We start from the raw sequence: 27374 nt of genomic DNA, 5'->3' as shown, positions 1-27374 counted from the left end.
GGCACGGCGAAGCACTCCCGGCCAAATCAATCATGGCGACCGACGGTGGCTGCGAAGGGACAGTTCCGGGGCCTTTGGAGACGCGCGCGCGGCAGCGGCGCTTCAGCTGAGATCAGGGGAGTTTGTGCATCTTTTGTTGTTGTTTTGTAGCTCTTGTGCTATAGGACCATGCATAAGATACGTCTCTTCTACAGCTCGCTGTCGCTGTTCTTCCCCAGAATGCCAAGGAGGTTGGCCAAGCCCTGGTGCAAATGCATTTCTAGCACGTGGGCATTTAATGCAGCCGCGGCCCCTGCAGGTGTGTTGAGCTCGTGAAAATGCAGTCGGGGCGGGGGGTTTCGCAGCGCCTGAAGCTGCACTGGTTATTTTCGCCCTGTGGGATTTGGTCGTAACAGAGGCTGGAAATGGCTCTATAGAAAGTAACTTAGAAATATCGAAAAGTCATGTATATTACTTTTTCTTCTGACTAAAACACCAGAAGCAATGAATGAGGACCAACAGGTTGTACTAAAATATTTGGCAACTGCAGCAAGAGTAGTTCTGGCATCACTCTGGAAAACAAACAAGATCCCAACAATCCAAGCATGGTTAGATAAATCTCTAGAATATATTACCATGGCACAGCTAACAGAATACATGAAAGACGTTACGCGAGAACAGAATTATGAGAGATGGAGATCCTTTTATGAATGTATTAAAAATATCAGATAAAAGATCTAATTTAATTATCCAACTACTAGGAAAAAATATGTATATGTATATATATATATATATGGAAGACAGTACTATAAAGAGGGGTAGAGATTGTTAAATATCAAAAAAGATATGTGTGCAATATTATTTTTCCTTTCCCCACTGTTTTTTTTGTACTTATATTTATAAATGAAAATAATAATAATAAAAAAGTCATGTATATTGGGGGGGGGTGTTGAGCAGGGTTTTACTGATCTTTTGTTGAACACATGAAGCTGCCTTATACTGAATCAAACCCTTGGTCCACAGAAGTCAGCATTGTCTACTCAGACCGCCAGTGGCTCTGCAGGGTCTCAAGGTAGAGGTCTTTCACATCACCTGCTTGCCCGGTCCCTTTAACTGGAGATGCCGGGGATTGAACCTGGGAACTTCTGTATGCCAAGCAGAGGCTCTACCACTGAGCTGCAGCCCATCCTATGCTATAAACTTCCTTGGAACATTTTTAGGTTAAAGGTGGTCTGTAAATATGCTGCTAGTACTTGTTATTGAGGCCAATCTAAATAAGACAGCTCATTGCAAAATGGGTCACTTTTCTTGTAAATAGTGTAATCCAAAACACTATTTTTAAAATTCAAAGCATCCCTTATTTATTATTTGTTTACTTCAGTTATACCTTACCTAACCCCCCCCCCCCCGGGACCTGAAGCAAGTTATATCATTCTCTCCTTTGGTTTATCTTCACAACAACCCTGTGAGGGTGGTCAGGCAGAGAAGGCATGCCTGGCCCAAGTTCGCCCAGCAAGCTTCCATGGCAGAGGGGGGATTTGAATTTGCATCTCTCAGATCCCAGTCTGACAATCTAACCTCTCAAATATGGACATCTTACCCAGTGCTTAACCCATCAACGTTAATGCCTGTAGCTGTTTTGATTCTGGGAATGGTTCTGGCTTGCCACAGTGTAGCAACAAAATGATAGGAGCTAGAAGACTGACTGTAGTTAGGAAAATAGTTCAGGAGAAATGTATAGAAGCCACTGATGAATAGAAGCTAAGAAATAGAAACTGATTAGTAGTCCAACTTGGGCTGCATAAAAGCAACAGGGAAATTGGTGCATATTAGCAGTAGATGATTGTGGGACACTAGATATTGAGTTAGACCCCACCAACTTTTTTGCTCAGTCTTACCCAGTTCTTTTCCTCTCTGAAGCCTCCTGCATGACTTTTGTCCATAGAGCTCCAATGAACCCTGCCATAGCTTTTTTACTGGTCAAAAGGGACCAGTCCTCCACCTTTTGCCATTAGAGAAGCTAGTAGGATCCCTTATACAATTCAACCTGTACAGATAATGCTCCACATTGTCACTTCTGTCCATAACTGATGTCTCTATTTATCTCGATAAGTTTGCATATGCTGATGATAAACTTGAGTTGAGCTTATCATGAACTTAATTATTTTCATTACATTGTTTACTTTTTGTACACAAGATCTCAATAGGTTTGTTGCTCGGACCAAAACCTGTGGGGAACTGTGCTCTGCCGATGTAGGTCAGGAAGTTACATTGTGTGGATGGATTCAGTATCGGAGGTAAGTAAAAAAAAAAGTGAATTCAGTATAGTTAAATAATTACAAGATTTATGTCAAGTCGCTTCCCCCCCCATTTGTTCAGAGTAAGAATAAGAACAAGGACATGATAAGCCCACTGCGAGGACCGGAAAGTGAAATTATAACAGGAGATGAAGAGAGGGCAGAACTGCTCAATTCCTGCTTTTCCTCAGTCTTTTCTTGTGAGGGAAGCGGTGCTCAACATGGCATAAACAACACATGATGAGGAAAGGGAGTTGCAGCCTAGGATTGGCATTGGGGTAGTGCACAAGCACCTAGTTTCTTTAAATGAAACAAAGTCCTCAGGGCCAGATGAATTGCATCCAAGGGTACTCAAAGAACTTGCAGATGTAATTTCTGAGCCTCTGTCCATTATTTTTGAGAATTCTTGGAGAACAGGTGAGGTGCCAGAAGACTGGAGGCTGGCAAATGTTGTCCCAATCTTCAAGAAGGGGAAAAAGGAGGATCTGGGTTACTATGGACCCATCAGCTTGACTTCTATACCGGGAAAAGTTTTTGAACAAATTATCAAACAGTCAATCCTTGAGCATTTAGAAAGGATGGATCTGATTACTATGAGCCAGCACGGGTTTCTCAAGAAAAAGTCATGTCAGACTAATCTTATCTCCTTCTTTGAGAAAGTTACTGCCTTGCTGGATCATGGGAATGCAGTAGACATAGTTTATCTATATTTCAGTAAGGCTTTTGATAAGGTTCCCCATAATATTCTTGTTGACAAATTGGGAAAATGTGGTTTAGATCCTGTTACTGTTAGGTGGATCTGTAATTGGTTGACAGATGGAACCCAAAGAGTGCTTGTTTTTGGTTCCTCTTCCAATTGGAGAGGAGTGACTAGTGGAGTGCCTCAGGGATCTGTCCTGGGCCCTGTGTTCAATATCTTTATAAATGATTTGGATGAAAGAATAGAGGGGATGCTTATTAAATGTGCAGATGATACTAAATGGGGAGGGGTAGCAAATACGGTAGAAGACAGAGCCAGGATACAGGATGATCTAGACAGGCTGGGCTAAAACCAGTAAAATGCACTTCAACAGAGATCAATGTAAAGTTCAGCATTTAGGTAGGAAAAATCAAATGCATAATTATAGGATGGGGGAGAGTTGTCTTAGCAGTAGTGTGTGCAAAAAGGATCTTAGACCAAACACTGAACATGAGTCAGCAGTGTGATGCTGTAACTAAAAAGGCAAATGCAGTCTTGGGCTATATCAACAGAAGTATAGTGTCCAGATCACACGAAGTTCTGGTATCGCTTTACTCTGCTCTGGTTTGACCTCACCTAGAGTATTGTATTCAGTTTTGGGCACCACAATTTAAGAAGGATGTAGACAAGCTGGAACGTGTCCAGAGGAGGGCAACAAAGATGGTGAGGGGTCTGGAGACCAAGTCCTATGAGGAAAGGTTGAAGGAGCTGGTATGTTTAGCCTGAAGAGGAGAAGACTGAGAGGGGATATGAAAACCATCTTCAAGTACGTGAAGATGGGTTGTCATATGGAGGATGGTGCCGAGTTGTTTTCTGTTGCCCCAGAAGGTCGGATCAGAACCAACGGGTTGAAATTAAATCACAAGAGTTTCCAACAGTTAGAGCAGTTCCTCAGTGGAACAGACTTCCTCGAGAGGTGGTAAGTGCTCCTTCCCTGGAGGTTTTTAAGTAGAGGCTAGATGGCCATCTGTCAGCAATGCTGATTCTATGACCTTAGGCAGTTCATGAGAGGGAGAGCATCTTGGCCATCTTCTAGGCATGGAGTAGGGGTCACTGGGGGTGTGTGGGGGTGGGGGGGAGGTAGTTGTGAGTTTCCTGCATTGTGCAGGGGGTTGGACTAGATGACCCTGGTGGTCCCTTCCAACTCTATGATTCTATGATTTAAATTAGTAGGACTTAAAATTGCTTTCCTTTGGTTGGCTCTGTTAACTGTAATAATCATCCTACTTTGTAATGACATGGGAGAAGGAACTGTTTTGTAAATAACTAGTATATTGGGTTGAGGGTAATGGATACAAGGAATTAGCCATTCCCGCTCTGAGGTGGAACTGTTATGATTTTAGAATTTGTAGGATTGATTGTTTTTCCACATCAAAATCTGCTTGCATATTCATGGAAAATGTGCATTTTAAGAAAAAAGGTCTAGTCTAGCCTGTGCTAATCTTCTGTGTTCAGGGAGTATGTCCTAGTTAGAATGTCCCCTCCTGCAATCTGAGATTGTACCCTCCCTGGTACCCTTTACCACATCATTTATCTCCCTGTGAAAACTGGCTCTAATTTAGGGTTTTAACCTGAACTGTTTTAAATGTTTGTTTATTTCTTTTATGGTTTAGGCAGGGGCAGTTTGTGGTTTTGAGAGACTTCCAGGGACTCACCCAAATTCTCATTCCTCAAGATGAGGTAAGAACTATCCAGGATTGTGTCTGAAGGTATATTGCTTGAAATGTTTGTCTTGAGATATGGGTATTGCTCCATGTCTGGACTCTTATTGCCTTTCTTAGCAGAGCTTCTAAGCTTTGTTGTAAGCTTTGGTGGGCTTAGAAGGACATAAGCTCTGCTTAAGTTGGCACTCCTAGAGTGTTATAGCAATGTGTACAGTAACTTTTAGAATTGCCCGTAGATTATCTTTTTCTAGATTGGTGTGCAAAAAGGTTTTGAAGGTTTTCTCATTTTGATCATGGAGTGTACCATCGTTTAATTTCGTTTCTGCACAACTTCTGTGGGTTGAAATTAGGAAACGAGAGTTTTACTAAGAAGAGGAAAATGTAATTTTTTAAAAACAGTAAAAATGTATAGCACTTCTAGAGCTGATTAACGCAGACAAAGAAATGGCAGAAGGTAGATGGCCCAGGCTAGCCTGATCTCGTCAGATCTCAGAAGCTAAGCAGGGTCAGCCCTGGTTAGTATTTGGATGGGAGACCACCAAGGAAGTCGAGGGTTGCTGTGCAGAGGAAGGCACTGGCAAACCACCTCTGTTAGTCTCTTGCCATGAAAACCCCCATAAGTTGGCTGCGACTTGCCGGCACTTTACACACACACAGATCACAAACCACGGACCACTTCATTATTTCTCTCTCTCTGCAGGCTGCTTCCCATCTGAAGAAGGTCTTATGTGACGCGCCGGTTGAATCTGTGGTGAGAGTGACTGGGATGGTTGTTTCCCGGCCTCCAGGACAGACTAACCCTGTGAGTGCTTTGACACACACACACACACTGTTTTTGTCTGAGTATAATATGGTTATTTCAAGGATCTAGGGATAGTTCCCTAAAAATGAAATTTATGTTGCGTATGGGAGGTCTGACATTTGTGGAGCTGCCGTATTGGCTCTCCCACTACTTAGGATGGCCCGTCTGGCATTGACCAGAGGTCGAACCTTTTCCATCGTGGCTTTGGCTCTGTGGAATGGGCTCCCTGAAGAGGTGAGGGGGGGTCTCCTCCTTGGAGGTCTTCAGGAAGTGCTTCAAGGCCTTCCTGTTTGCTGGGGGGTTGAATGGAGAGCCAGTGTGGTGCAGTGGTTAAGAGTGGTGGTTTGGAGCGGTGGAGCCTGATCTGGAGAACCGGGTTTGATTCACTCACTCCTCCACACGAGCGGTGGAGGCTAATCTGGTGAACTGGATTTGTTTCCCCACTCCTCCACATGAAGCCTGCTGGGTGACCTTGGGCAAGTTACAGTTCTATTAAGAGCTCTCTCAGCCCCACCTAACTCACAGGGTGTCTGTTGTGGGGAGGGGAAGGGAAGGTGATTGTAAGCCTGTTTGAGTCTCCCTTAAGTGGTAGATAAAGTCGGCATATAAAAACCAACTCTTCTTCTTCATCATCATCCTTTAAGGGGGGAAGGGGAAGAGATTTGGGGCTTGCTATTATTGTTGGTTTTAACCAAAAAACGTTTTTAGCTGTTATTGTAAGCCATCTTGAACCACGAGTAAAGGCAGGATATAAATGTTTTAATAAATAAATATCCATATTATACCAGCTATTACTAGCCCGTGCTGTGCAGCCCAGTCTGACCTAAACATAGAACTTTCCAGTGTGCTTGCTGAGAGGTTTAGAGGATGCTGGAAAGTATCCATGGAACACAGAAGGTCCAGTGGCTGCTGTAAAGCAGCCTTAGTGGGAGACACGGGGCCAGTGTCCACCCACACAGTTAAGAAAATTTAAGTCCTTTTAATCTTTCTTAAAAGGTAATGGCAATTTCTACCTATTACAATCTCCTTCCCTTGCTGAAGAACCACTGAGCTCCCTGAAATTTTGTTTCAGGGGGTCAGAGGACCTAGTGGCCAAGTCTGCGGTGGTCGAGGACATTGATGGAAGTCTCCACCCCTCCGAAGAAAACTTAAGTAGCTTGAAATCTTTGGATTGTGGTTCGAAACAGGCTGCAGTTCCTTCAAATTGTCCATACAGTGGCTTGCAAGAACGCATTGGTCCTGGCCGGAGCTGGTGAAACTGGCTGGGGGAACTGAGACGTTTCCTGGGAATCTGTTTAGGTCAGAAGGTGCTTCTGCTAAGAGGAATCAGGACTATTAGGAAATCCTTCTCTCAGCTTTAGAAAGATGGGTTGTCAGATTATGTGGCCACCATGGGATGTATAGATTTCTTGGGCCCAAGGGGTTGGATTCAGTGCAGCGTTTCCACAGGCGAATGGAGTCACAGATCCCACGGAGTGTGACTTTCTCGGCTTTTCCTTCTTGGGACGGCCTGAAAGGTCCTGCCTTCTGAATCCCTGGGGCAGAACATATGCCCCAGGAAGAGGATTTTGGCTGTGGGGTGTTTCCAGTACACCTGCTGAAACACTGCTTTGGAACCCACCCATCAATATTTGCTAGTGGTTGTTGTCTGTTTTTTGCTACTTTCATACTGTATTTAATCTGAAAGCCAGTCTGTGTACTTTCAGCCAGGATATAAACAGGTGTCAGAAGCACGGAAGAGTGTGTTGCCTTTCCCTGGAATGTAATCCTCTGAATAAAGCTGTCCGTGCTTTATATGGTCCGCACGAAGTCTCTGTCTGTGTTCCTGCCTTTCACAAGAAGGAGACTCTGTCTTGTGAATGCTGAAGCTCACTGGTATTTCACCAGCCTGGACAACAGTTGTATGATTGCCAGGGCTGTGTGTCAAAAGGTGACTTTTAAACAGCCTCTCTTTCGTACCTGTCTTAGAGAATGCCTACTGGTGAGATTGAAGTGAAGGCAGAAACGGCAGAAGTCCTCAACTCCTGTAAGAAACTACCCTTTGAAATGAAAGATTTTATCAAGGTGAGTGTTTCTGTTTTATTTTTGCACAGTGTGCTGTTGGGGATTGGTGTATGTTTGGTGATTGTAGTAGAAGCCTTGCTCTTCCAGTTCTATGGAAAAGGAGGTTTGGAAGGCATTTTAAAAAATGTGCAGTTCCGAGGACAGAGTGTTTGTGGACAGAGTGTGTGTATTTCTTTTGTGTTGCTGCTGCTTTTATTTGCGATACAGAGCTTGTGTACTGGTGTGTTTTAATTGATTGTGGCCCACGGTCTACACAAAATTATCTCTCTGCTCAGAAAAACGAAGCCCTGCGAATGCAGTATCGGTATTTAGACTTGCGCAGCATCCAGCTGCAGCACAACCTACGACTGAGATCCCAGGTGGTGATGAAAATGCGGGAATACCTCTGCAACTGCTATGGTGAGATGCGTGCCACTGATTAGTATCATTTGCACGTCAGTTTCTTTTCGTTTCCCCTTCTTTCAAATCTACAAAATCTTGTTTTAGGGTTTGTGGATGTAGAGACTCCAACGCTGTTCAAGAAGACCCCTGGGGTAGGTACGCTCCGAAGATTTTTCTGTGTATGTTTTGCAAACGTTTTTATATTCCCACTTGCTTAATTGAGCAAGTATTTTAGATCAGGCCCTTTCCACTTGCAGGCCCAGGCTTCTAGACTGGAGACAGACATAACCTTTTGCAACCAGCAGAGAGACTTGAAAGCATCTCTGCTGCCCTCAAAACATGGATACTTTCACCCCAACCCTGTGCTATGCTCAGAAAATGAGGGATTGGATTTTGTCCCTTGAATGGAACTTTCCCACCTTTCTCTTTTCACTGCAAAATTCAGCAAAATTCTGCTTCTTGGGATTGGTGGAACAGGGCGAGGGGCAGATCTAGATTTATGCACAAGGTCAGTAAGTTGCAGTTTGGGGCCTCAGATTAAGACATCCCTCATAATAAAAACAAAAATACTTAATTTTACAAATACACATTGTGGGGTGGAGAGAGAATAGTTTAGGCCCTCGGCATGTCTTAGTCCAGCCCTGGTGACGGCCGACCAATCCTGAAGGGAGGGGTACTTACGAGGCGCCCAGAGATGGAGCAGCTGCACAGCCTCCTGAGCGGCTTGCAGCGATGAGGGGGGGGAAGCGATCCCCCCCAGGCCCCCTGAAACTCACCAGAGGTTTTGCAGGTGTAACTCCACAGGCGTGAGCATTTATGCTGGAAAAACACTGCCGGTGAGGCAGCACCGGTGCCCAAGCCTCATGCTGCCGCGCAGTGCCCCTACACCAGTGTAAGTGTCCTTGTGCCCGTGTCCATGCCAGTGGTACTTATGCCTGTGTAGGGGTCGTGCCAGCTTCTGAGAAGCTCTAGCCCACCCCTATCAGGATTGCTTGGTTAGTCTAGACTGCACGGGGGGCGAGGGGCAGCTGTGGTTGGCAGAAATCTCATGAGCCCAAATGCTCTCTGCACGAAACAAGCCAAGCTGTTTCTGTGCAAATTTTAAGCTTGCTTTCAATGTGAAATGAGGGAAAGCCTTGTCTTCCTTTGCTGCTTGCCTTTCTTCCGCAGCAGCGTATTTTTTTAAATTGGGGGATAGTATTAACGTGAAGGATCAGTGTATACATGTGAAGCCGTGGATTTTTGGATTTCACACCATAAAGTCCCGTTGCAAAGTGGATTGAAAGTGCATTATTCAGCATGTGTGAAAGTGCCCTATCAGCACATTCTCCTTTCCTTAGAGGAGAAAAGGGAGGGGAGAAGAACTTGGTGAAAAGACAGTGCTTGGAATCCCTGTAGTAGTTATTCATCTGGAGCAGATGTTTCTGTTTTATACAAAGAACTTCAAGTTGATGGCCTTCCTCTTTTGTATTACACCCCTCTTGTAGGGCGCAAAGGAATTCCTGGTGCCCTCGCAGGAACCTGGAAAATTCTACTCACTCCCTCAGAGTCCTCAGCAGTTTAAGCAGCTACTGATGATAGGAGGCTTGGACAGGTGAGCTTCCTGGGCCTCTCCTGGCAACTGGAGTGTCTTCAAGGGAGCTTGAAGTAACTCTCCTGATAGGACAGACAACGTAGGCATTCTCAGTAGCCATTCTTTTCCCTCAGACTCAGAGGCCAGGATTGGTAAGTGAAGCTTGCTACACTGATTGACTCTCTTGTAAGTAGTCCAGTCTCACAAGAAAGCTGATACTGTCTTAACAGTAAACGCCAGCTTCCACAAATCCACCTGTGGATCCCATGTCCCATATCAAGGGCGCCATCAAGCCTTCCTCCTGGGATGGTTGAGACATCTGTCACACCAATCTGCTTAGATTTGGAGCCTGTGGGACCAGCCATGAGATCTCTGTTGCTTTACTACCTCCCAAGCCTAGTGTAATATGAGAGACCTCCACTGCTTCCTCTGGCCCCTGCCAGAGACATGCAGTGGAGGGGTCTGTGGCAACCACAGATTATGCATTGATTACTAAACCAAGCCACGGACTCAGGGCTTCATGGTTATGAGGCATGTGAACTCAAGCTTAGTTGAGGTATTGTGTATAATACAGGGGGAAGGGGGGGTGATCCATTTCATAAATTCCTTCTGTTAATTGGATCCAGCCCAATTAACATAACTGTAATTGCCTTCAATTTCCCACACCAGGTACTTTCAGGTTGCTCGCTGCTACCGAGATGAAGGCTCAAAGCCAGACAGGCAGCCTGAATTCACTCAGGTAAGTTGTTTTCATTGGTGTGTGTGTTATGTGGGTGTTTCAATGGTTGGGAGATAATATATAAAAAATAATGATATACTGGATTTGTGTTTTTAGTAGCATGTGATAGGCATGCCCTCTGCCTAGTACAAACTTGAGCAACCAATCACAAAAAGTGCTCTTTTGCTAAACAACTTCTAGCATTTCTGAACCTTTATTTGCTGATAGGACAAACCAAGAACCTTAAAACATGCCAAGTTCAATGGTGAGGTTATTTTGGCAGAATAGTTGCTGGTTGTGTCACTTGGTGTGTGTTGTTCACTGCATGAATGAATACTTGAAGCTGCCTTGCACTGACTTAGATCCTTGATCTGTAAAGGTCAGTAATATCTGTTGACTGGCTGTGGCTGTCCAGAGTCTCAGGTGGAGGTCTTTCACATCACCAACTGCTTGATCGTTTTAGAGGTGCTGGAGATTGAACACGGGAACTTGTGCGTGCAAAGTGGGTGCTCTGCCACTGAGCCCCTTATTGAAACTGCCACACTGAGCCAGAACATCTGACTACTGAGGTCAGTGTTGTCTACTCGGACTGACAATGGCTCTCCAGGTTCTCACGTCACCTGCTTCTCGACCCTTTAAACTGGAGATGCTGAGGATTGAACCTGGGAACTTCTTCACGCATGGCCCCAGAGAGTGTGCAGATAAAGAGATTTGGCAGGTGCAAAAATAATGCCCCCAAATTCCTTGCAACCATTCTGGAGTTGACTGTGGTGACACATTCTTCTGCATAAACGATTGTAGTGGGATTTCGGCAGAGCCTCCGTTTGATTTGCGTGCAATTTTTCTATGTCTACAAGTTGCAATAACTCATTGTTGCAGTAACTTTGGGGATGGGGTGGCAGGACATCCCTGTTTCACAGCTTGTTCATTAAGTGTTGGCTGTTTAGTAGGAAAGAGGGTTTTGCTAGGTTTCATATTTGTCCTGAAGGATAAATATACCAGATGAGTTACTGCCTGCCAGTAAATGTTTTTAAATACTGCGTCACTGTCAACGCAGTATGTGGATATCTGCCTCTGCCCTGCTTGTGAACTTCTCAGACTGGCTTTTGTTGGAAATATGAGTGACTAGATTCTTGCTTTTTCTAGTAAGCCATTAGCAAACAATGACCCATATCCCCAAGACTAAACACAAGCCATCTGTAAGACATGTATTATGTTTATTAAATTATCAAGACTGAAAAGTGTCATTTATTATTTAGTGCATTTTTAGCCCATCTTTTCTCCAAGGAACACAGGGCGGTGTATTGTTTTGTACAACCACCCTGCAAGGTTGGTTAAGCAGAGAGAGAGAGAGTTTGGCTAAAGGTCACCCAGAAAGCTTCATGGCACAGTGTGGATTTGATCTTGGGCCTCCCAGATCCTAGTCCAACACTCTTGCACCAAGAACAAACTACAATAAAAAGATCAACCAAATAATACTGTTCAAGGAGAAGGGGAAGCTGCATAGAGCTAATTTATCTGCATAATTTTGTTCTGAACCAGATGTTTCCAATGGGGGGGGGTTTGGTAAGAAGGGCGTTTCCAGTATAGTTCAGTGCAAGTCAGAGGACACGGATAGGGAATCTAACTGAAGTTCATGAGGGACAAATGACATTGGGTTATGTTGAGTGGATCCACTCCACTAGCAGAGGCATTTCTTACCTGCAGAACGAGCCTTTCCCTGGCAGAAGAGGCTCTTACATCATGAGTCTGGCGGAGGAGGCTCTTATATCATAGGAAAGTGCCTTCTGCTAGAGGAAAGGACCTCTGCTAGCAGAACAGATCTGGGGGTTGTTATGTTTCATACAGATCTCCACAACCTGAGGACTGGAAACCCGATTCTCAAGTTTGAAACTTAAGGTGGGAAGCTATATTCCCTAAGAAATGCTTCTTTGGTAGAATGGTAGAGTAGTCACAGCCCTGCTTTTAAAATGTGGTGTAGTGGTTTGGAGCTGTGGACTCTATCTGGAGAACCGGGTTCGATTCCCCACTCCTCCACATGAGCAGCAGAGACTAATCTGGTGAACTGGATTTGTTTCCCTACTCCTATGCATGAAGCCAGCTGGGTGACCTTGGGCAAGTCACAGCTCTGTAGAGCTCTCTCAGCTTTACCTACCTCACAGGGTGTCTGTTGTGGGGAGGGGAAGGGAAGGTGATTGTAAGCCAGTTTGAGTCTCCCTTAAGTGGAAGAGAAAGTCGGCATATAAAAACCAACTCTTCTTCTTCTTTGTTAATATTTTTTGCCATCAAGTCACATATGACTTATGGCGACCCCAGTGGGGTTTTCAAGGCAAGAGACATTCAGAGGTGGTTTGCTAATGCCTGCCTCCATGTCACAACCTTGGTATTCCTTGGAGGTCTCCCATCCAAATACTTGCCAGGGTCAACCCTGCTTGGCTTCTGAGATCTGACAAGATCATGTCAGTGCAGAAAAGAGCAACCAAAATGATCAGGGGGCTAGAGCAACTGCCCTATGAGGAGCAGAACACTTAGGGCTGTTTAGCTTAGAAAGAAGGCGGTTAAGGGGAGATATGATAGAGGTACCTGGCTGGTCACAGTGTGAACAGACTGCTGGACTTGAGGGGCCTTGGTCTGATCCAGCATGGCTTTTCTTATGTTCTTATGTCTGGGCTATCCAGGTCAGGGCTTGTTTGTCAATATTGAGCCTTATGTATGAATCCTAGATATTGAGACAATGGCAATCTTAAGGTTCCCAAATCCAAATTCCCTTCTCTTTCTTTTCCCCCCTGAAGATTGATATTGAGATGTCATTTGTAGACCAGGCTGGTATTCGGGCGCTGGTTGAGGGCTTGCTTCAGTATTCCTGGCCTGAGGAAAAGGGGTCCCTTGAAACACCCTTCCCTTCAATCAGCTACAGTGAGGCCCTGGCTGTCTATGGGACTGATAAGCCAGACACTCGCTTTGGAATGAAGGTATGTCATGTCGTTCTTCAGGATTATTCAGCTTCCTCCTCTTTCTTCCATGTATTTATCACCTATGTGGAAACTTTCATGTGAAAGATAAAGCTACTGCGTTATTTCTCTTCTCCACCCAGTCTAATTTTTATCACAATCTTAGTCAAAGAAGCAACTGTCCAGGTTTTCCTAAATTATTGCAATGAGATCAGAGCCTCTGAAACTTTTTCTCTGAAAAACATAAACACTGCAATGAATCATCATTTCACAATCCTCAGCCAACAAATTCTACACTTTGGATTGTATCCGTACTAATTCTGTCTCTACTCTGGGTTAGATCCATGCTAAATTTTCCATCAGCAAAACAGAACTGTCCTGCCTTTCCTTCCCATTGCAGCCCAATCTCTACAAAATGCTGTTCATGGAGGATAGGATAGGGGTCCCTGAGGAATGATATGAGCAAGGCTTGCAGCAGGAAGGGAAGAATCAATGAAAATTGCCAATTTAGACTGGATCTAAAGCGTTCAGTTTGTGAACGAGTCCAAAATTTCCTCTTACACCGAAAGCTTCTAATACAACGTTAGAATAATCATTCTACATGGTCATATGCTTTTTCCACATTAAAAATTCCTTGTATTTTTCTCCCCTTTTGTTTTAGTGTTCATACACGACATCAGTTATCTGCTGAATATTAGATTACGTTTTCCTGTCTGGTATAAAACCTGTCTTTTCTTCTATACACTTACATATAATCCTGTTCAGTCTGCTAGACAAAATACTAGAATGTGCCTTAAGGACTTGGACTTCAATCCTAAACCCTTGCCTCTGGTTGCACCCTTCTTCCCCCGTTGCGGAGGCTGTCCTCTGCCGGGCAGTATTTTCCTCTGAACCAAGGTGCTTTTTAGCTCATTGAAAGTTGCTGGTCCTGCCTGGGCAGAGGCTCCTGACACTGAAGAAATGCGTTCCGCAGCAGAGGATCTTTATAGTATGAGTGGATCCAAGGTTTACAGTCCAAACCTTGCTGTAAGAATGTAGTTGGCCTATAATACTCAGATGAAACTGGATCTTTTCCTGCTTGGGACTGGGGGGAAGCATAATCCTTGTGCCTATTCAGGAATAACATATCTTATCTCAGAGTCTGTTGATAATGATGATGTTATTTTTGCCTGGAATTTCATAGATCTCTGCCAGCAACCTATCAGGTACTGGTTCTGTACCTAAAAAACTTTTAAAACGGCTCTCGTTACTTTCCCCCATACCAATAGGTGCATTCACTATTTCCAGATCTTCTTGTGAGATTTTAGGGATACCCAGCTTTTGCATCTCAGAGAGATTATCTGATTTATGTTTTTTTAATGAACAGTTAACATTTTATTGATTTTTTTTCCAGATGTACATGCCAGTATCTCATTGTAGGTATCGCTATCTTTCATATGCCCACCATAATGATTATCCCCATCTTTATTTCTAATGCTCAGATTGTTGATGTCAGTCATGTGCTCAGGAATGTGGAAGCTGGATTTTTACAGAGATCCTTCAATGAGCCTGAGGGCACAGTTAAAGCCATTTGCATTCCCCAAGGAGCAGTAAGTAATGCTAGGCTGTATTTTAGTTGGAGGTAGGGGGGAATCTTTATTTGGGACTGGGGATGGGTAATTCATCATGCTAGTTACAAACCAGCCCTACGAAAGTGTCCTTATCTGTGTGTAGAAAAACCCAGGGTCAGTCCCTGGCATCTCAGTGAAAAGGACCAGGCAGGAGATGATTTGAAAGACCTGAGACCCTGGTGAGCTGCTGCCAGTCTACAGGCTGAGGAAGCTCCCATTTGCCGTGACAACCAAATGCAAATGGCTGGAAGAATAAGAGGGGAGGGGCCATGGCTCAGTGGTAGAGCATCTGCTTGGCATGCAGAAGGTCCCAGGTTCAATCCCTGGCATCTCCAGTTAAAGGGACCAGGCAAGTAGGTGTTGCAAAAGACCTCTACCTGGGAGCCTGGAGAGCCGCTGCCGATCTAAATAGACGATACTGACTTTGATGGATCAAAGGTCTGATTCCTTATTATATATATTACATATATATTATATGCACACACTAATCTTTATTGGCATAATTACGATGCCAATATTATATGCCTCGAGAGCATATAAAGCCAGTGCTTTACCATCTGCACTGGCTCCAACTGGAGTATCGGATCAGGTTCAAGGTGCTGGTTTTGACCTTTAAAGCCTTACACGGTCGGGGACCCTCGTATCTTCGGGACCGCCTCTCCTGGTATACCCCCCGAAGGACACTAAGATCGTCCGACAAAAATTTACTGGTGGTGCTTGGCCCTAAGAGCATGTGGCTGTCCTCGACAAGAGCCAGGGCTTTTTCGGCCCTGGCTCCGGCCTGGTGGAATGCTCTGCCTGGTAACATCAGGGCCCTGTGGGATCTGAAAGTTTTCCTCAGGGCCTGCAAGACAGAGCTCCTCCACCAGGCCTACAATTGAGGACAGCTGCCTATATTTGCTCATATTATCTATACCATTTGCAGCCCTCCCTTTCCCCCTTAGTGGGAACAACAAAAAGCAAAGGGTTGCCACCTGTATGGTCCCTACAGCTTTTAGACTTGTGCTCCGTCATGTTAGGTTTTTAGAATTTTATTGATGGTTTTATTATGGATTTTACTGTATATTTATATTGTAGCATTTTTAAAATGATGTTACCCGCCCTGAGCCAGCTTGCCGGGGAGGGTGGGTTATAAGTCTAATAAATGAATTTAAAAATTCAGTATAAGGCAGCTTCACGTGAGAGCTTCTTTACTTTGCCCAAACTGGGGTCTAGAGTGGGGGAGGGGCGAGTGAGCGCAGCAACAAGCTGTGTTCATCTCCCATCACTAGCAAAGCTGTGTCATGATATTGGAATGCATCTACTTTTGAACTTTTTTTAGGGAAGGGTGTTATTTTTTTGACAATAATTTATTGTGGGGCTTTAATGAAGATACAATAAAATATCAAAGCTTGCACAAAATTTCAACACATTCGTTTGTGTGTTGGTTATGTATGTTAGGGGCTGTGCCCCCCAAAATAGAAAGTTTGCCTGGATTGGTAATACAGGCTGATGCTTTACTTTGCAAGAATAAAATATTTACTATCTGCTAATGACTGAGAACGGTTTTCCTCATTTACAATGTTGGTGTGTGTTACAGATGAAAATTATATCAGTTGTTGCAAAATCTCTTGGAGATACCTAAGAGGTGGAGAGTCTGAGAAATTTAAGAGAAATGTTGTTTACATCTGTTACAGTTCAGTGCAAAAAGAGCACCTGTAGGCAATTGAGCAGTTAGGTGTAATTTGATTATAACTTTCGGGGTATCTTCAAAGCGGCCGTTAAATAATAAACTACGGATAGAGTAACAGCCTTATCTTTTCCAGACAGCAAATAGATTAAGTGGTGGTCATGAGAACATACAGGGAAAGTGTGAAATCAATGGAGTAATAAAAGGAGATGTTTACATCTGTACTGGTCCAAAATCCAAAAACAAACAGCAATCCAGAAAGGAAATATATGGATTGCAGTTTGTCATGAGTAATTTAAGTGCACAAGTGAGCACAGGGATCCTTTTTTCTCGCTGGCCTCTCCCCAGCTTTCTTACCATATTTTCATAACAGGGAATACTAAACCGGGAAATATTAAAATTCAAGCCTACCTGAAAGTTACAGGGTTGGATCCAAATCCTGTTTTCCACCAGCAGAAGAGCATTCCCGCTTGTGGAAGGTGGTGTCATTTTTGCCCGTCCACTCCTCCCACTGTATACCAAGCATCATGCTTAGTGCTGTCCCTGTGGGTCTCCTGAACCCTGGGGAGACTATTTTGGGAGGCATGATGGGCTGCTACAGGTAGGAGGAGGGGGCTCCTTTTGCGGTACTTTGGATCTCACTCGTAGCCCCTGATTTGATCTAGTGACATTTTTCTCTGTTATATTTTCTCTAGAAACACCTTCAGAATAAAGACCTGGAGTCATTAAATGAATTGGCTAAATCCCAGTATGACCAGGTAAGGCATAGCAAGCAGTCTGTTGGGAATGGCTCCTGTGCTGTGTGAAATGTGATGATGTGGAAGCCCCATTCATTTGAGCACGTCTGGGCAGCAGGAATGTCCACTAGATTGTACTGCAGGCGTCACCATAAACTGTTACCCAGATCAGTCCCTGCGCAATGCATGTCGTGTCAAAGCATCCTCTACACTTGTACAGCCAAGACACAAGACTCAGGAATGGTTCCATCTCTTGTATACACAGCTCTCGTTTTGGCACAGTAAATCTTGAGCAAAGAAAAGATAGAAGGGAGACAAAGCACTTAACGAGCACATAACTTGATTGTCCTAACAAATACATACATTTTTTTTTGCTGTCAAATCACAGCTGACTTATGGTGACCCCTGGTAGGTTTTCAAGGCAAGAGATTTAGAGGTGGTTTGCCTGCCTGCCTCCACGTCACGACCCTGGTATTCTTTGGAGGTCTCCCATCCAAATACTAGCCAGGGTCAAAGCTGAAAGTATGTGACTGGCCCAAGGTCACCCAGCAAGTTTCCATGGCAGAGTGGGGATTCGAACCTGGGTTTCCTAGATCCTAGTCCAACACTTTAACCACTATACCATGCTTGCTCTCCCTAAAGAAATACTGATTAGAAATAGAGGAACATCAAGGAAAACTGAGATTATAGGTAGTTGTATCACAGAAACCAAATAAAAACAATCCATTTACCCAGTCCTAATGTGTAGTTGTGTTACTTTTAATCCAAATTAAGTTCTTCCCACTTAGCTAGTCCAGAGCAAACCAACCCAGATAGCGGATGGGCTGCCCAGATTGAGACTAGAAGATGAGGTGGGGAAAACCAGAATACAGTTTAGGACTAGGGGAAAGAAGTCCCTAATGAAGATGCAGCAGGGAAGGGCCGACTATAGTAAGACAAGCCAGTCCATGATGGAATAGGAGAGAAGAAGGTAGAAGGGCATGAAAGGTTAAATTTGAGAAGGAAAGCCAAATGGAAGAGAAGAAATCATAGTCTGCCTGCTGTAGGAACATATAAGACTGGTGGGGGACAGATCAAAAGAGAGGTTGATTTAGGCTTGTCAGTGACTACTAGCCATGAAAAGAGCTGGCTGGTAGGTTCCCAAGGGCATCTGGCTGGCTGCTCCTGGAAACATGATGCTGGAGTAGATGGACCTTAGTCAGATCCAGCAAGGTTGGCCTTTCCCATTCTATAATGCCGTGAAAATTAAGTTTTTCAGCTTTTGCGAAATCATCCATGTCAGCTGCTTTTTCCTTGGCATGTGAGCTATTACAAGTGTGAGAGACTGAGGGGTATACAAGGGAAAATCCTGTCCCAAAAACTGTTTATGTCCATGCTTTGTAGAGGACTGGGATTTGTTGATGGTTTGAGACATTTCCCTTGTGGGATAAAATAGCAATGGTGTGCGCCGACGAGGTATTGAGGCTGTGTTGGGGTCTGGATTAGGCCCTTTCCTAAATTACCAGTTGCATTTTCATCTTCTGCAGTGTTTATGCTGCTGCTTGGTGGCAATACTGTTGTGCTCCAAACCTACACTTGTGCTATTGGTTTCTCCCCTTTCAGGTATCCACCTTAATGATTTCTCCCATTGTTATTTCAAGTGATGTTCCAGGGGGTCCCTTGTCTCCCCCGGAACAGCATTTCAGCTGCAGTGGGGAAGGGAAGACTGGAAGGTTGTGTGTAGTAGATAGATATCTTTCATCCAGAAGAAGAGTTTGTTTTTCTATGCCGGTTTTTCTCTACCTTTTAAGAATCAAACCGGCTTACAATCTCCTTCCTTTCCTCTCCCCACAACAGACACCTTGTGTAGGTGAGGCTGAGAGAGCTCGAAGAGAACTGTGACTAGCCCAAGGTCACCCAGCTGGCTTCATGTGGAGGAGTGGGAAGTCAAACCTAGTTCTCCAGATTAGATTCCACCACTCCTAACCACTACACCACGCTAGGTCTCTACACCAGTGGACATGATCTGTTGGATCCAAGCCAGTATTTGTGAAGAAATCCTTTCATGAGCTGCTAACGAGTCAGTTTTTAGAAACCCCAATCAGTTGGGCCCACTGGTGGAGTTTCTGTTTAATAGTAATAGTTTTCTGCACAACTGCCGGCTGTACTTTTAAGAGAGCCAGGCCGCACTGAATGTTGGTTTTGACTTGCCCATTTCTGCATACTTTTCAGGAAGTAGCTGGATTACCCATCTGTCCTTCTCCCCTAAACAGGAAATAATGCACTTCATTTTGAGATCCGATGGTAGCGTGAAGTCTCAACTCTGTAGATACCTAAACGAAGAGCAGAAGTTGGAACTCATCAGAACAGTTCAGGCCAACACAGATGATGTGGTGTTGTTGGCAGCTGGAGGTCATAAGAAAGTGGTAAGGAGGCCTGTGGATATCTGACAGTGCCATCCTAGGCAGAGTTATACTCATCTAAGCCCAGTAACTTCAGTGGGTTTACAAGAGTGTAAGTCTGCTCAGGGTTCTGCTGTAACTGTTTTGCCATCAAGCTATTTATAGAGTTCTGTAGCTCTACCAGGTGAATGTATTAGATCAGCACAAACTCGTCACCTTCCAATCTGAACAAAACTTGCCAAGGTCATATTTATTGCCTATCAGGCCCGTAACAATGCTTCCATTTTCATTTAATTTTTGAAAATGCGTTGTTCACGTTTTTTTTTTTAATCTCCATAAATAATGCAGTAAAGATTGCATCTATAATAGCCGTTCAGTCTTAGCAACATTTTATCCATGGTTATGGTGAAGACCCCAGACTTTGTTTATTAATAGTTATGGTGGATACCCCAGACTGTTATCAACGATTTGTTGCACTTCATTGTTTTTCCTGCTGTTTTGCCTTTTTTCAGAACAGATTTGTTGCCATTTAAAAAAAAAATTTAAAACCCAATATTCAGTCAAAAGTGCAGCTGAGGTTTCTCAGGGCTCCCTCCTTCTATCTTAAATTGCTACTTACTGTTCTGTCATGGCCACAGCATTCCTGACTCAATAGACAATTATCAGTTCCTTGCAGGGGAAGCTTTGCTGCTTTTCTTTTTGCAGCTAAAGTTATTTTTTGCAGAGCAAGCTTTCTGTTCTTACAAGAGTGAGGTGGGTGCGATTTCAGAGATTTCTTCTACCTCATAGTAGCACTCTTTGTCCAATGGATTTTTGGCCACAGGAATCCCATGACCCCCAGCAATGCTGTAGAGAGGGAATGCAGAGGACTGCTGCAGGAAGGGAAAGGCAGGAAAGATTAGCTACTGTGAAAGCCTTTCATTCACATGACTGAGGGATTCAAACCAGTTTCTAACTTGAAGATACTGAAATAAGGGGCCTGTCTATCCATGTTCATTCTTGGGAGTTAGCTGATGGTTAATAGATTGATTGTTAAACCAAACAGCCATTAATGTTATCAGCACTAATCTTCCACATCTCTCTACAATCTCCAGTCTTAGTCTTCCATATGTAATTGTCCAGATAAGAGTAATATCCCTGGATTTTAACACATTGGAGTATTTATTTCAGTGTTCTGCGTTGGGAAAAGTGCGCCTGGCAAGCGCCAATCTTTTGGAAGAAAGAGGTGTGCCACTCCGCGACCCTTCTGCATTTCACTTCTTGTGGGTGGTGGATTTCCCACTGTTCCTCTTGAAAGAAGAAAACCCCAATGAATTGGAATCTGCTCACCACCCCTTCACTGCCCCATTCCCTTCTGATGAACACCTCCTCTATACTGAGCCTGCAAAGGTAATTGGGGGGACGACTTTAATTTCTAGCAGGGTTTGGAGAAAGCCAAGGGCGATTCCTCACTTCAGCCTGCTGGGTGCCCTTGGGCCAGTCAGTTCTCTCAGAACTCTCTCAGCCCACACGGAGGCAGGCAACGGCAATCCACCTCTGAACATCTCTTGCCTTGAAAACCCTACGAGGTCACTATAAGTCAGCTGTGACTTGACGGTGCACACACACACATGCACACTGTACCATTGAGTAATGTTATGGATTTTGTTTTTTATTAATACCTCAAAAATTTTGTGGTTTAACTTGTTTTATTCATCTTGCAAACAAACTTGCCTTCAGTCGAGCTGGACTTGTGAGGGAGTACAATACTTCAATATTGTAAGGTGGCTTGAGCCCTTTATGGGAAGAGTGGATATAAATCTTTTAAATAAATACCAGCAGAAGACAATGTAAAACCAGGGTCAACACTTGGAAGGCCTAGCAAAATAAATTTTAATTGCTGTTCTTAAAGGGCCACAGATATGCAACTGGCGGGTTTCCCTGAGGAGATAATGTGGTAGCATTTACAAGGGCATGCTATACAATAGAAATTTTTTATGCAAAAAAAGCAGTTGACCAAATGCTCCTGGCTACTGCCACCACCTAAGAATCCAGGAGTACCCTAATCTGCAAATGTTATTCTTCCAAAGTGGGAGGAACCCTATCTACAGTAGGCTGATCTACAGTATCCTGGATCCCTTGACTTCTCACTCATAAACAATTGTACCTTGCCCTAATAGAGTTTCAGTTGATACAGCCTATTGGAGAATCAAGATGTCCCACTACCCTTTAGTCTCACACGAAGGACAAATAGAGTTGTGTGTTGGTGGCATCAGCTGAAATCTCAAGACAACCTCTTCCAGCAGTTTCTGGTAGATGATGAATAGAATCGAAGCTAGATAGGACCCCCCCCCCAAAAAAAAAGAGTTAAACAGCATCACCTTTTGGAATCTGCCCAAGAAACTGGGGGTGCCATCAGCTCTCTCAACCTCTGCAGGATCAGTGATTTCAGCAGAATTTACTCTGATCTCTCCTGCTATAAATAATTGGACTACAACTATTTCAATTTGATTTTAATACATCCATTACGTATATGTGTTTTCACCAGCCTTGAGTTGGGAGATGCAATACACTAGAAAAGTAATTGCAGAAGCAGGGAACTTTGGAAAATTGTGTCAGTCACACCACTTGGAAAACTCTCCAGACTTTAATTCCTCTGCCAGTTCTATATTTGTAGATGTGCAGCCTTATAGTGGTACTCTCCTAAGAGAGTTTATGTACTCTTTGTAATCTGTGTGAAATGCAACCATTCTATTTCCTCCTCCCCCCCTACCCAGGTTCGAGGTCAGCACTATGACCTAGTGCTGAACGGTAGTGAGATTGGTGGTGGCTCAATTCGAATCCACAACGCAAAGCAACAACGTTTCATTCTTGAGTCAGTGCTGAAGGTAAGTAACAGAAGTTCTGCATGCTGCCCTCTTTCTGGAAGTCCACGTTTCTTAGTTATGGCAGAACATGTTGTAGTTTACAACTTACATTTTCAGCTGACCAAGTTGGCAGTATCCTTAAGGTACATAGGGCTTGGGTTAAGCCTATAACCCTGTGTGTTCTACAAAAATCTGGTCACATTTAAACACAACTGCCATGTGCACCGGCCCCTTTCTGTGTATCTTCAGCACACCTGTGGTACACCTGCCTAGGCCATCAAATGCTGGAGAGCAAACATGGGCTTAGATCCAGCCTAAAATTTCTACTCAGGCATGGGAGGTGGGGGTGACTTGCTGATTTCACTGTTTTATTTTTTTTGTGGGGGTGTCTCCTATCTGCCAGGACCATCATGGGTGGAACATTTCTGGCTGCAGTGGGAGGTGGACAGTTATGCTTCCGCATATGCAAATCCTTCCATCAGTGGAAATTGTAGGCAGGATCCAAGCCACACCCATGCACATATTTTAAGTGCCTTTAAATATGACCAAGGTGTACGTGGCTAAGAGCCTTGCCTATGGCCCATGTCAAAAAGGAGGATTATTCTTCGAAGCACTCGGCTGGAATTTGAACACAGGTTGTCTAAGTCCAGCTTTTTATCCTTTAAGGCTATGGCGGTCATTAATATAAGCCCTCTTTCTAGGAGGACTGTGAGCTGCTTTCTCACCTGCTTGAAGCTCTGGATTCTGGAGCGCCCCCTCATGGAGGAATTGCACTAGGTCAGTCTCTGCTATTCTACCTGAAACACAAAATACTGCTGATGAACTCTTCCCCTGTGTTTCGACCCATAAAAAGGTAAAGGTAAAGGTCCCCTGTGCAAGCACCGGGTCATTCCTGACCCATGGGGTGACGTCACATCCCGACGTTTTCTAGGCAGACTTTGTTTACGGGGTGGTTTGTCGGTGCCTTCCCCAGTCATCTTCCCTTTACCCCCAGCAAGCTGGGTCCTCACTTTACCGACCTCGGAAGGATGGAAGGCTGAGTGAACCTTGAGCCAGCTACCTGAAACCAACTTCCGTTGGGATCGAATTCAGGTCGTGAGCTGAATTTTTGACTGCAGTACTTCAGCTTTAACTTTTATTTCTTTAAAATATCAATACCTCTCCTTTCTTCTTGGCCAATGATAGATGGCAAAACCATCTTTCGCGTGCCTGACACCGACCTGACTGTCTTTTAGACACACAAGCCAAAACATTCATATTTACTCAGGCTTTTAACTAAGGATTTGTTTGTATTTTTACTACTTTATGGTTTGCTTCTTGTACTTTAATGATATTGTTCACATGGCCAATTCGGCCCTGAACAAAGTCACACAGAGATCAAAATAAAAAGGAAGAAAAAAAGAACTATCTGAATAGTCCATAAGGTAATTAGTATTTTATAGTATTATTTTTACTTGTGAGCTGCCTCAAGCAGGTCTCTGGAGAGGCTGCTTATAAGTTCTCCAAATAACAGAAAAATCAAGTCACAAAAATAGGGATTAGAAACTGGAAGCCAAATCCAGTCTTTTCCTTCCCATTTTGCAAAAAGAGTGTGGATGAGTATAGTCTACACAAATCTGATCTGCCAGCAGGTTGTTTTAGGGGTGAGGGTATGGGACTTCAGCTCATCATCATCATCTGGTGCTCCAGCAAAACCTGGTACCTGCAAAGAAGAGTTGGTTTTTATATGCCAATTTTCTCTACCTTTTAAGAAGGATCAAACCAGCTTACAATCTCCTTCCCTTCCTCTCCGTACCACAGGCGCCTTGGGGGTAGGTGGGGCTGGGAGAGCTCTAAGAGAACTGTGACTAGCCCAAGGTCACCCAGCTGGCTTCTTGTGCAGGAGTGGAGAAACCAACCCTGTTCTCCAGATTAGAGTCCACCGCTGTTAAACCACTACACCACGCTGGCTCATGGTTGAAATGGAACAAAGGAGGTTTGCTTAGATGAACTTCCCAGGGCGTCATTCCCCCTCTCCCCCCACCAGCCAGTCAACCCACAATTGGAAAGCATACAGAAGGGAAACAGCAAACTGTTCCAGAGCACATGTTGCAGAAAAGCAAATTAAAACAAATTAGACTGGATCACTAATTAAGCAAAGCTGGTTGGGAACATGGTTTGTAAAAGGTAAAGGTCCCCTGTGCAAGCACCGGGTCATTCCTGACCCATGGGGCGACGTCACATCCTGACGTTTTCTAGGCAGACTTTGTTTTGCGGGGTGGTTTGCCAGTGCCTTCCCCAGTCATCTTCCCTTTACTCCCAGCGGGCTGGGTACTCATTTTACCGACCTCGGAAGGATGGAAGGCTGAGTCAACCTTGAGCCGGCTACCTGAAACCAACTTCCGCTGGGATCGAACTCAGGTCATGAGCAGAGCTTCGACTGCAGTACTGCAGCTTTACCACTCTGCGCCACGGGGCTCCTCAAACATGGTTTGAATATCTGATAGTTCCAGCTCTTGGGAGCTAGGAGCAGAGATCACTGCTAAATAGGTCTCTTGAAGCACTCACACACACACACACAATGCAACTCAGTGCTACCTGCTTCAGCCACATTCAGGCCAAATCATAATTTATTTACACAATAATTTTGTACAAGGCAAACTTTTTTGGTTACCTGGAAACATCCATACTATCTCCCTGCAAACTTTAGACCAGGGGTGTGGAACTCAGTTGTTACAGGGGCCGGATATGACATGTCACTTGGTCAGGCCGGGCCATGCGTACCATAAAATTTAATGCCAGGTACCGGAAATACAAACTTTATAGAAGACACAGACAAAGCCATTATATTACTTTTATTTTTTACTTAAAACACAAACATGCTTAAAACACTCTTGACAGTATTTTCTTTAAGTCTTTGATAATTGACGGCAGGGGGCTGCTCACGGGCTGGATAAGAGCTCTCAAGGGGCTGCATCTGGCCTTCACGTTTGACACCCCTTTAAACTGTTTTCAGGAGCTAAAATGTAATACTTTCATGTCTTTTTCTAGGACTTGACAGGCTTATCTCCCTCATCGTTGGGGCTCCCAGCATTCGAGACGTCATCGCGTTTCCCAAATCCTTCAGGGGAAGAGACCTGATGAGCAGTGCTCCAGATTACGTTGCCCCGGAAGAGCTTGAACCATATCACATCCAAGTTGCATGGCCTTCAGCACAAGCCAAGGCCAGTGCCAACTGATTCTGTGGTCACTCGACCTAGACTTTGTTCCTGGTTTCAGCTGGCCTGACCTGTATGCAGTTTGCTGGGTCTAAAACTGGTGAAAAGATGGATGAATCTCTGAGGATTTTCACGGCACAGTGTGTTTTCAAGCTTATATTCTAAGGGAAGAAGGAACTCTTTGCAGTGCAATAAAATTCTGGATGGATCTCAAACAAGTGAGGACTGCAGTTGGTTCGAGAAACAATGGTACTGTTCATAGAACCATCTAGCGCACAACTGAAATTTTGTAAGGCTGACAGAAGTATGTGGTTTTCCCTCATCTGTGTACCTAAGATGTAAAAATGCCAGTGATAGGAAAAGATCATAGGAATGATTAATGTTGATGTTACTAAGGTGCACATGTTAGAATTCAGTTTTTTAAAAGCTTGGTAGCCTTGGAACTTCCAGGCCACCAGCTTCCTAGCTAGACGGAAAAGGGAACACACATATGCTGCAGCTGTTGTGTTTGTAGGTATATAAACGCTTGGACCAGATCCAGCATGTCATATGATCCACCCTGTAGGAATAAGATATGCACATGATTGGTAGCTGGAAGAACTTATCACTGGGTGGCAGTCCAGCCCTTCTAAGTGAGATTTGTAGATACAACTTCTGATTAAATGAAGCTAAGAAAGTTTAGCCCAAAACTTAAAATGGAAGAAAAATAGAAGTAGCCTGCCTGCTTCCATAAAATAAAAACACATGAAAGGAAGGTGTCACAAGCAATATAGCCTGTATTTCTGCAGTGCCTAAAAGGTATTTGAGAACGGGGGCCAAAGTAGCCACTTTTCCCTCCTTTTCCATTAGCATATAGTGCCAAATTCACATGTTCTGTCTGAGGAAGGATGCAAAAATATTTCTTTGGCTTTAGCTTAGAATCCTGCCCCCACAGTTACCTGTGGTACATGTTTTAAAAGCTGGCTTTTGGATTCAGAGAATCTGGATTTGAAGCAAAGCCCCAGTACTGCCACACCTCAGTCAGGCTTCCTCAGGCTAAGCACCATGCTAGACTCACACATGCTCTCCCCCAAGAGACAGATGTCAACTGTCTAAATTGTCACTCTGGCCTCCTGAGGCCGAATGGGAATGCCAGCTGTGGTCAAAGGATGTAACTGCAGCATTCCAACCACCGCAGGCTCTCTCAGCGGACTATTTTACATTCATGTATCAGACAGCCTCCTGTCAGTAACGGCATCAATTGGTTTTGAAACTCTCCTTAAGCTTAAATTTGAGCATTTTTACACTATAAAAAGAGCCAAGAAGCAGGTACATGGTTTCAAAGAACTATTTTAATATCCAAATGTCATAGCTTTTCAACTGTTTGGTTACACACAACTCTTCTGGATAGGACTGCAGCTTCAAACCTATGGAGGAATAAGGAAGAAAGATTAACCTGTGTGTTGCACACTAAATAGAGAATATTTTGGAAAAGGAAGTGATCAGACCCTAGATTCTCCATCACACATCAGAGAGAGAGTTCAAGGTTAAGTTATCATCATTTATCCGCTCCCATAATACATGTCAAGTTTGTATTTCACATAAAGGAATCATACGCACCTTTCAAAGTCCTGTCAGTTTTCAAGTTAACACCTAGGAGAAAGAATCATTAGTATAGATGGGAAGGAATGAAATCCGCAATCGCAGAATACATCATATCCCTGTACTTTATGAAGATTCCACAGTAGTCCGTGTAGAACTATTTATGCATCTGCATCTCTTTTTCT

The 27374-nt window shown here is 44.1% G+C and overlaps 1 protein-coding gene across 1 annotated transcript; it reads left to right on the top strand.

Annotated features, from left to right (window-relative positions):
* Positions 1-168: 168 nt before the first annotated feature.
* Positions 169-25629, top strand: DARS2 (aspartyl-tRNA synthetase 2, mitochondrial). Its single transcript, XM_056845687.1, has 17 exons — positions 169-298; positions 2177-2276; positions 4629-4695; positions 5380-5481; positions 7450-7545; positions 7821-7944; positions 8032-8078; positions 9414-9520; positions 10169-10238; positions 13010-13189; positions 14650-14757; positions 17143-17205; positions 19437-19589; positions 20736-20954; positions 22322-22432; positions 23113-23188; positions 25442-25629. The coding sequence occupies exons 1-17, from the start codon at positions 169-171 to the stop codon at positions 25627-25629; spliced, it is 1941 nt and encodes a 646-aa protein (XP_056701665.1).
* Positions 25630-27374: the final 1745 nt, after the last annotated feature.

This window comes from Euleptes europaea, chromosome 2 (assembly GCF_029931775.1).
Source record: "Euleptes europaea isolate rEulEur1 chromosome 2, rEulEur1.hap1, whole genome shotgun sequence".
In the NCBI taxonomy this organism is placed as follows: Eukaryota; Metazoa; Chordata; class Lepidosauria; order Squamata; family Sphaerodactylidae; genus Euleptes; species Euleptes europaea.
The sequence above is the reverse complement of the archived record's forward strand: the minus strand, read 5'-3'. Positions and strand labels throughout refer to the sequence as shown.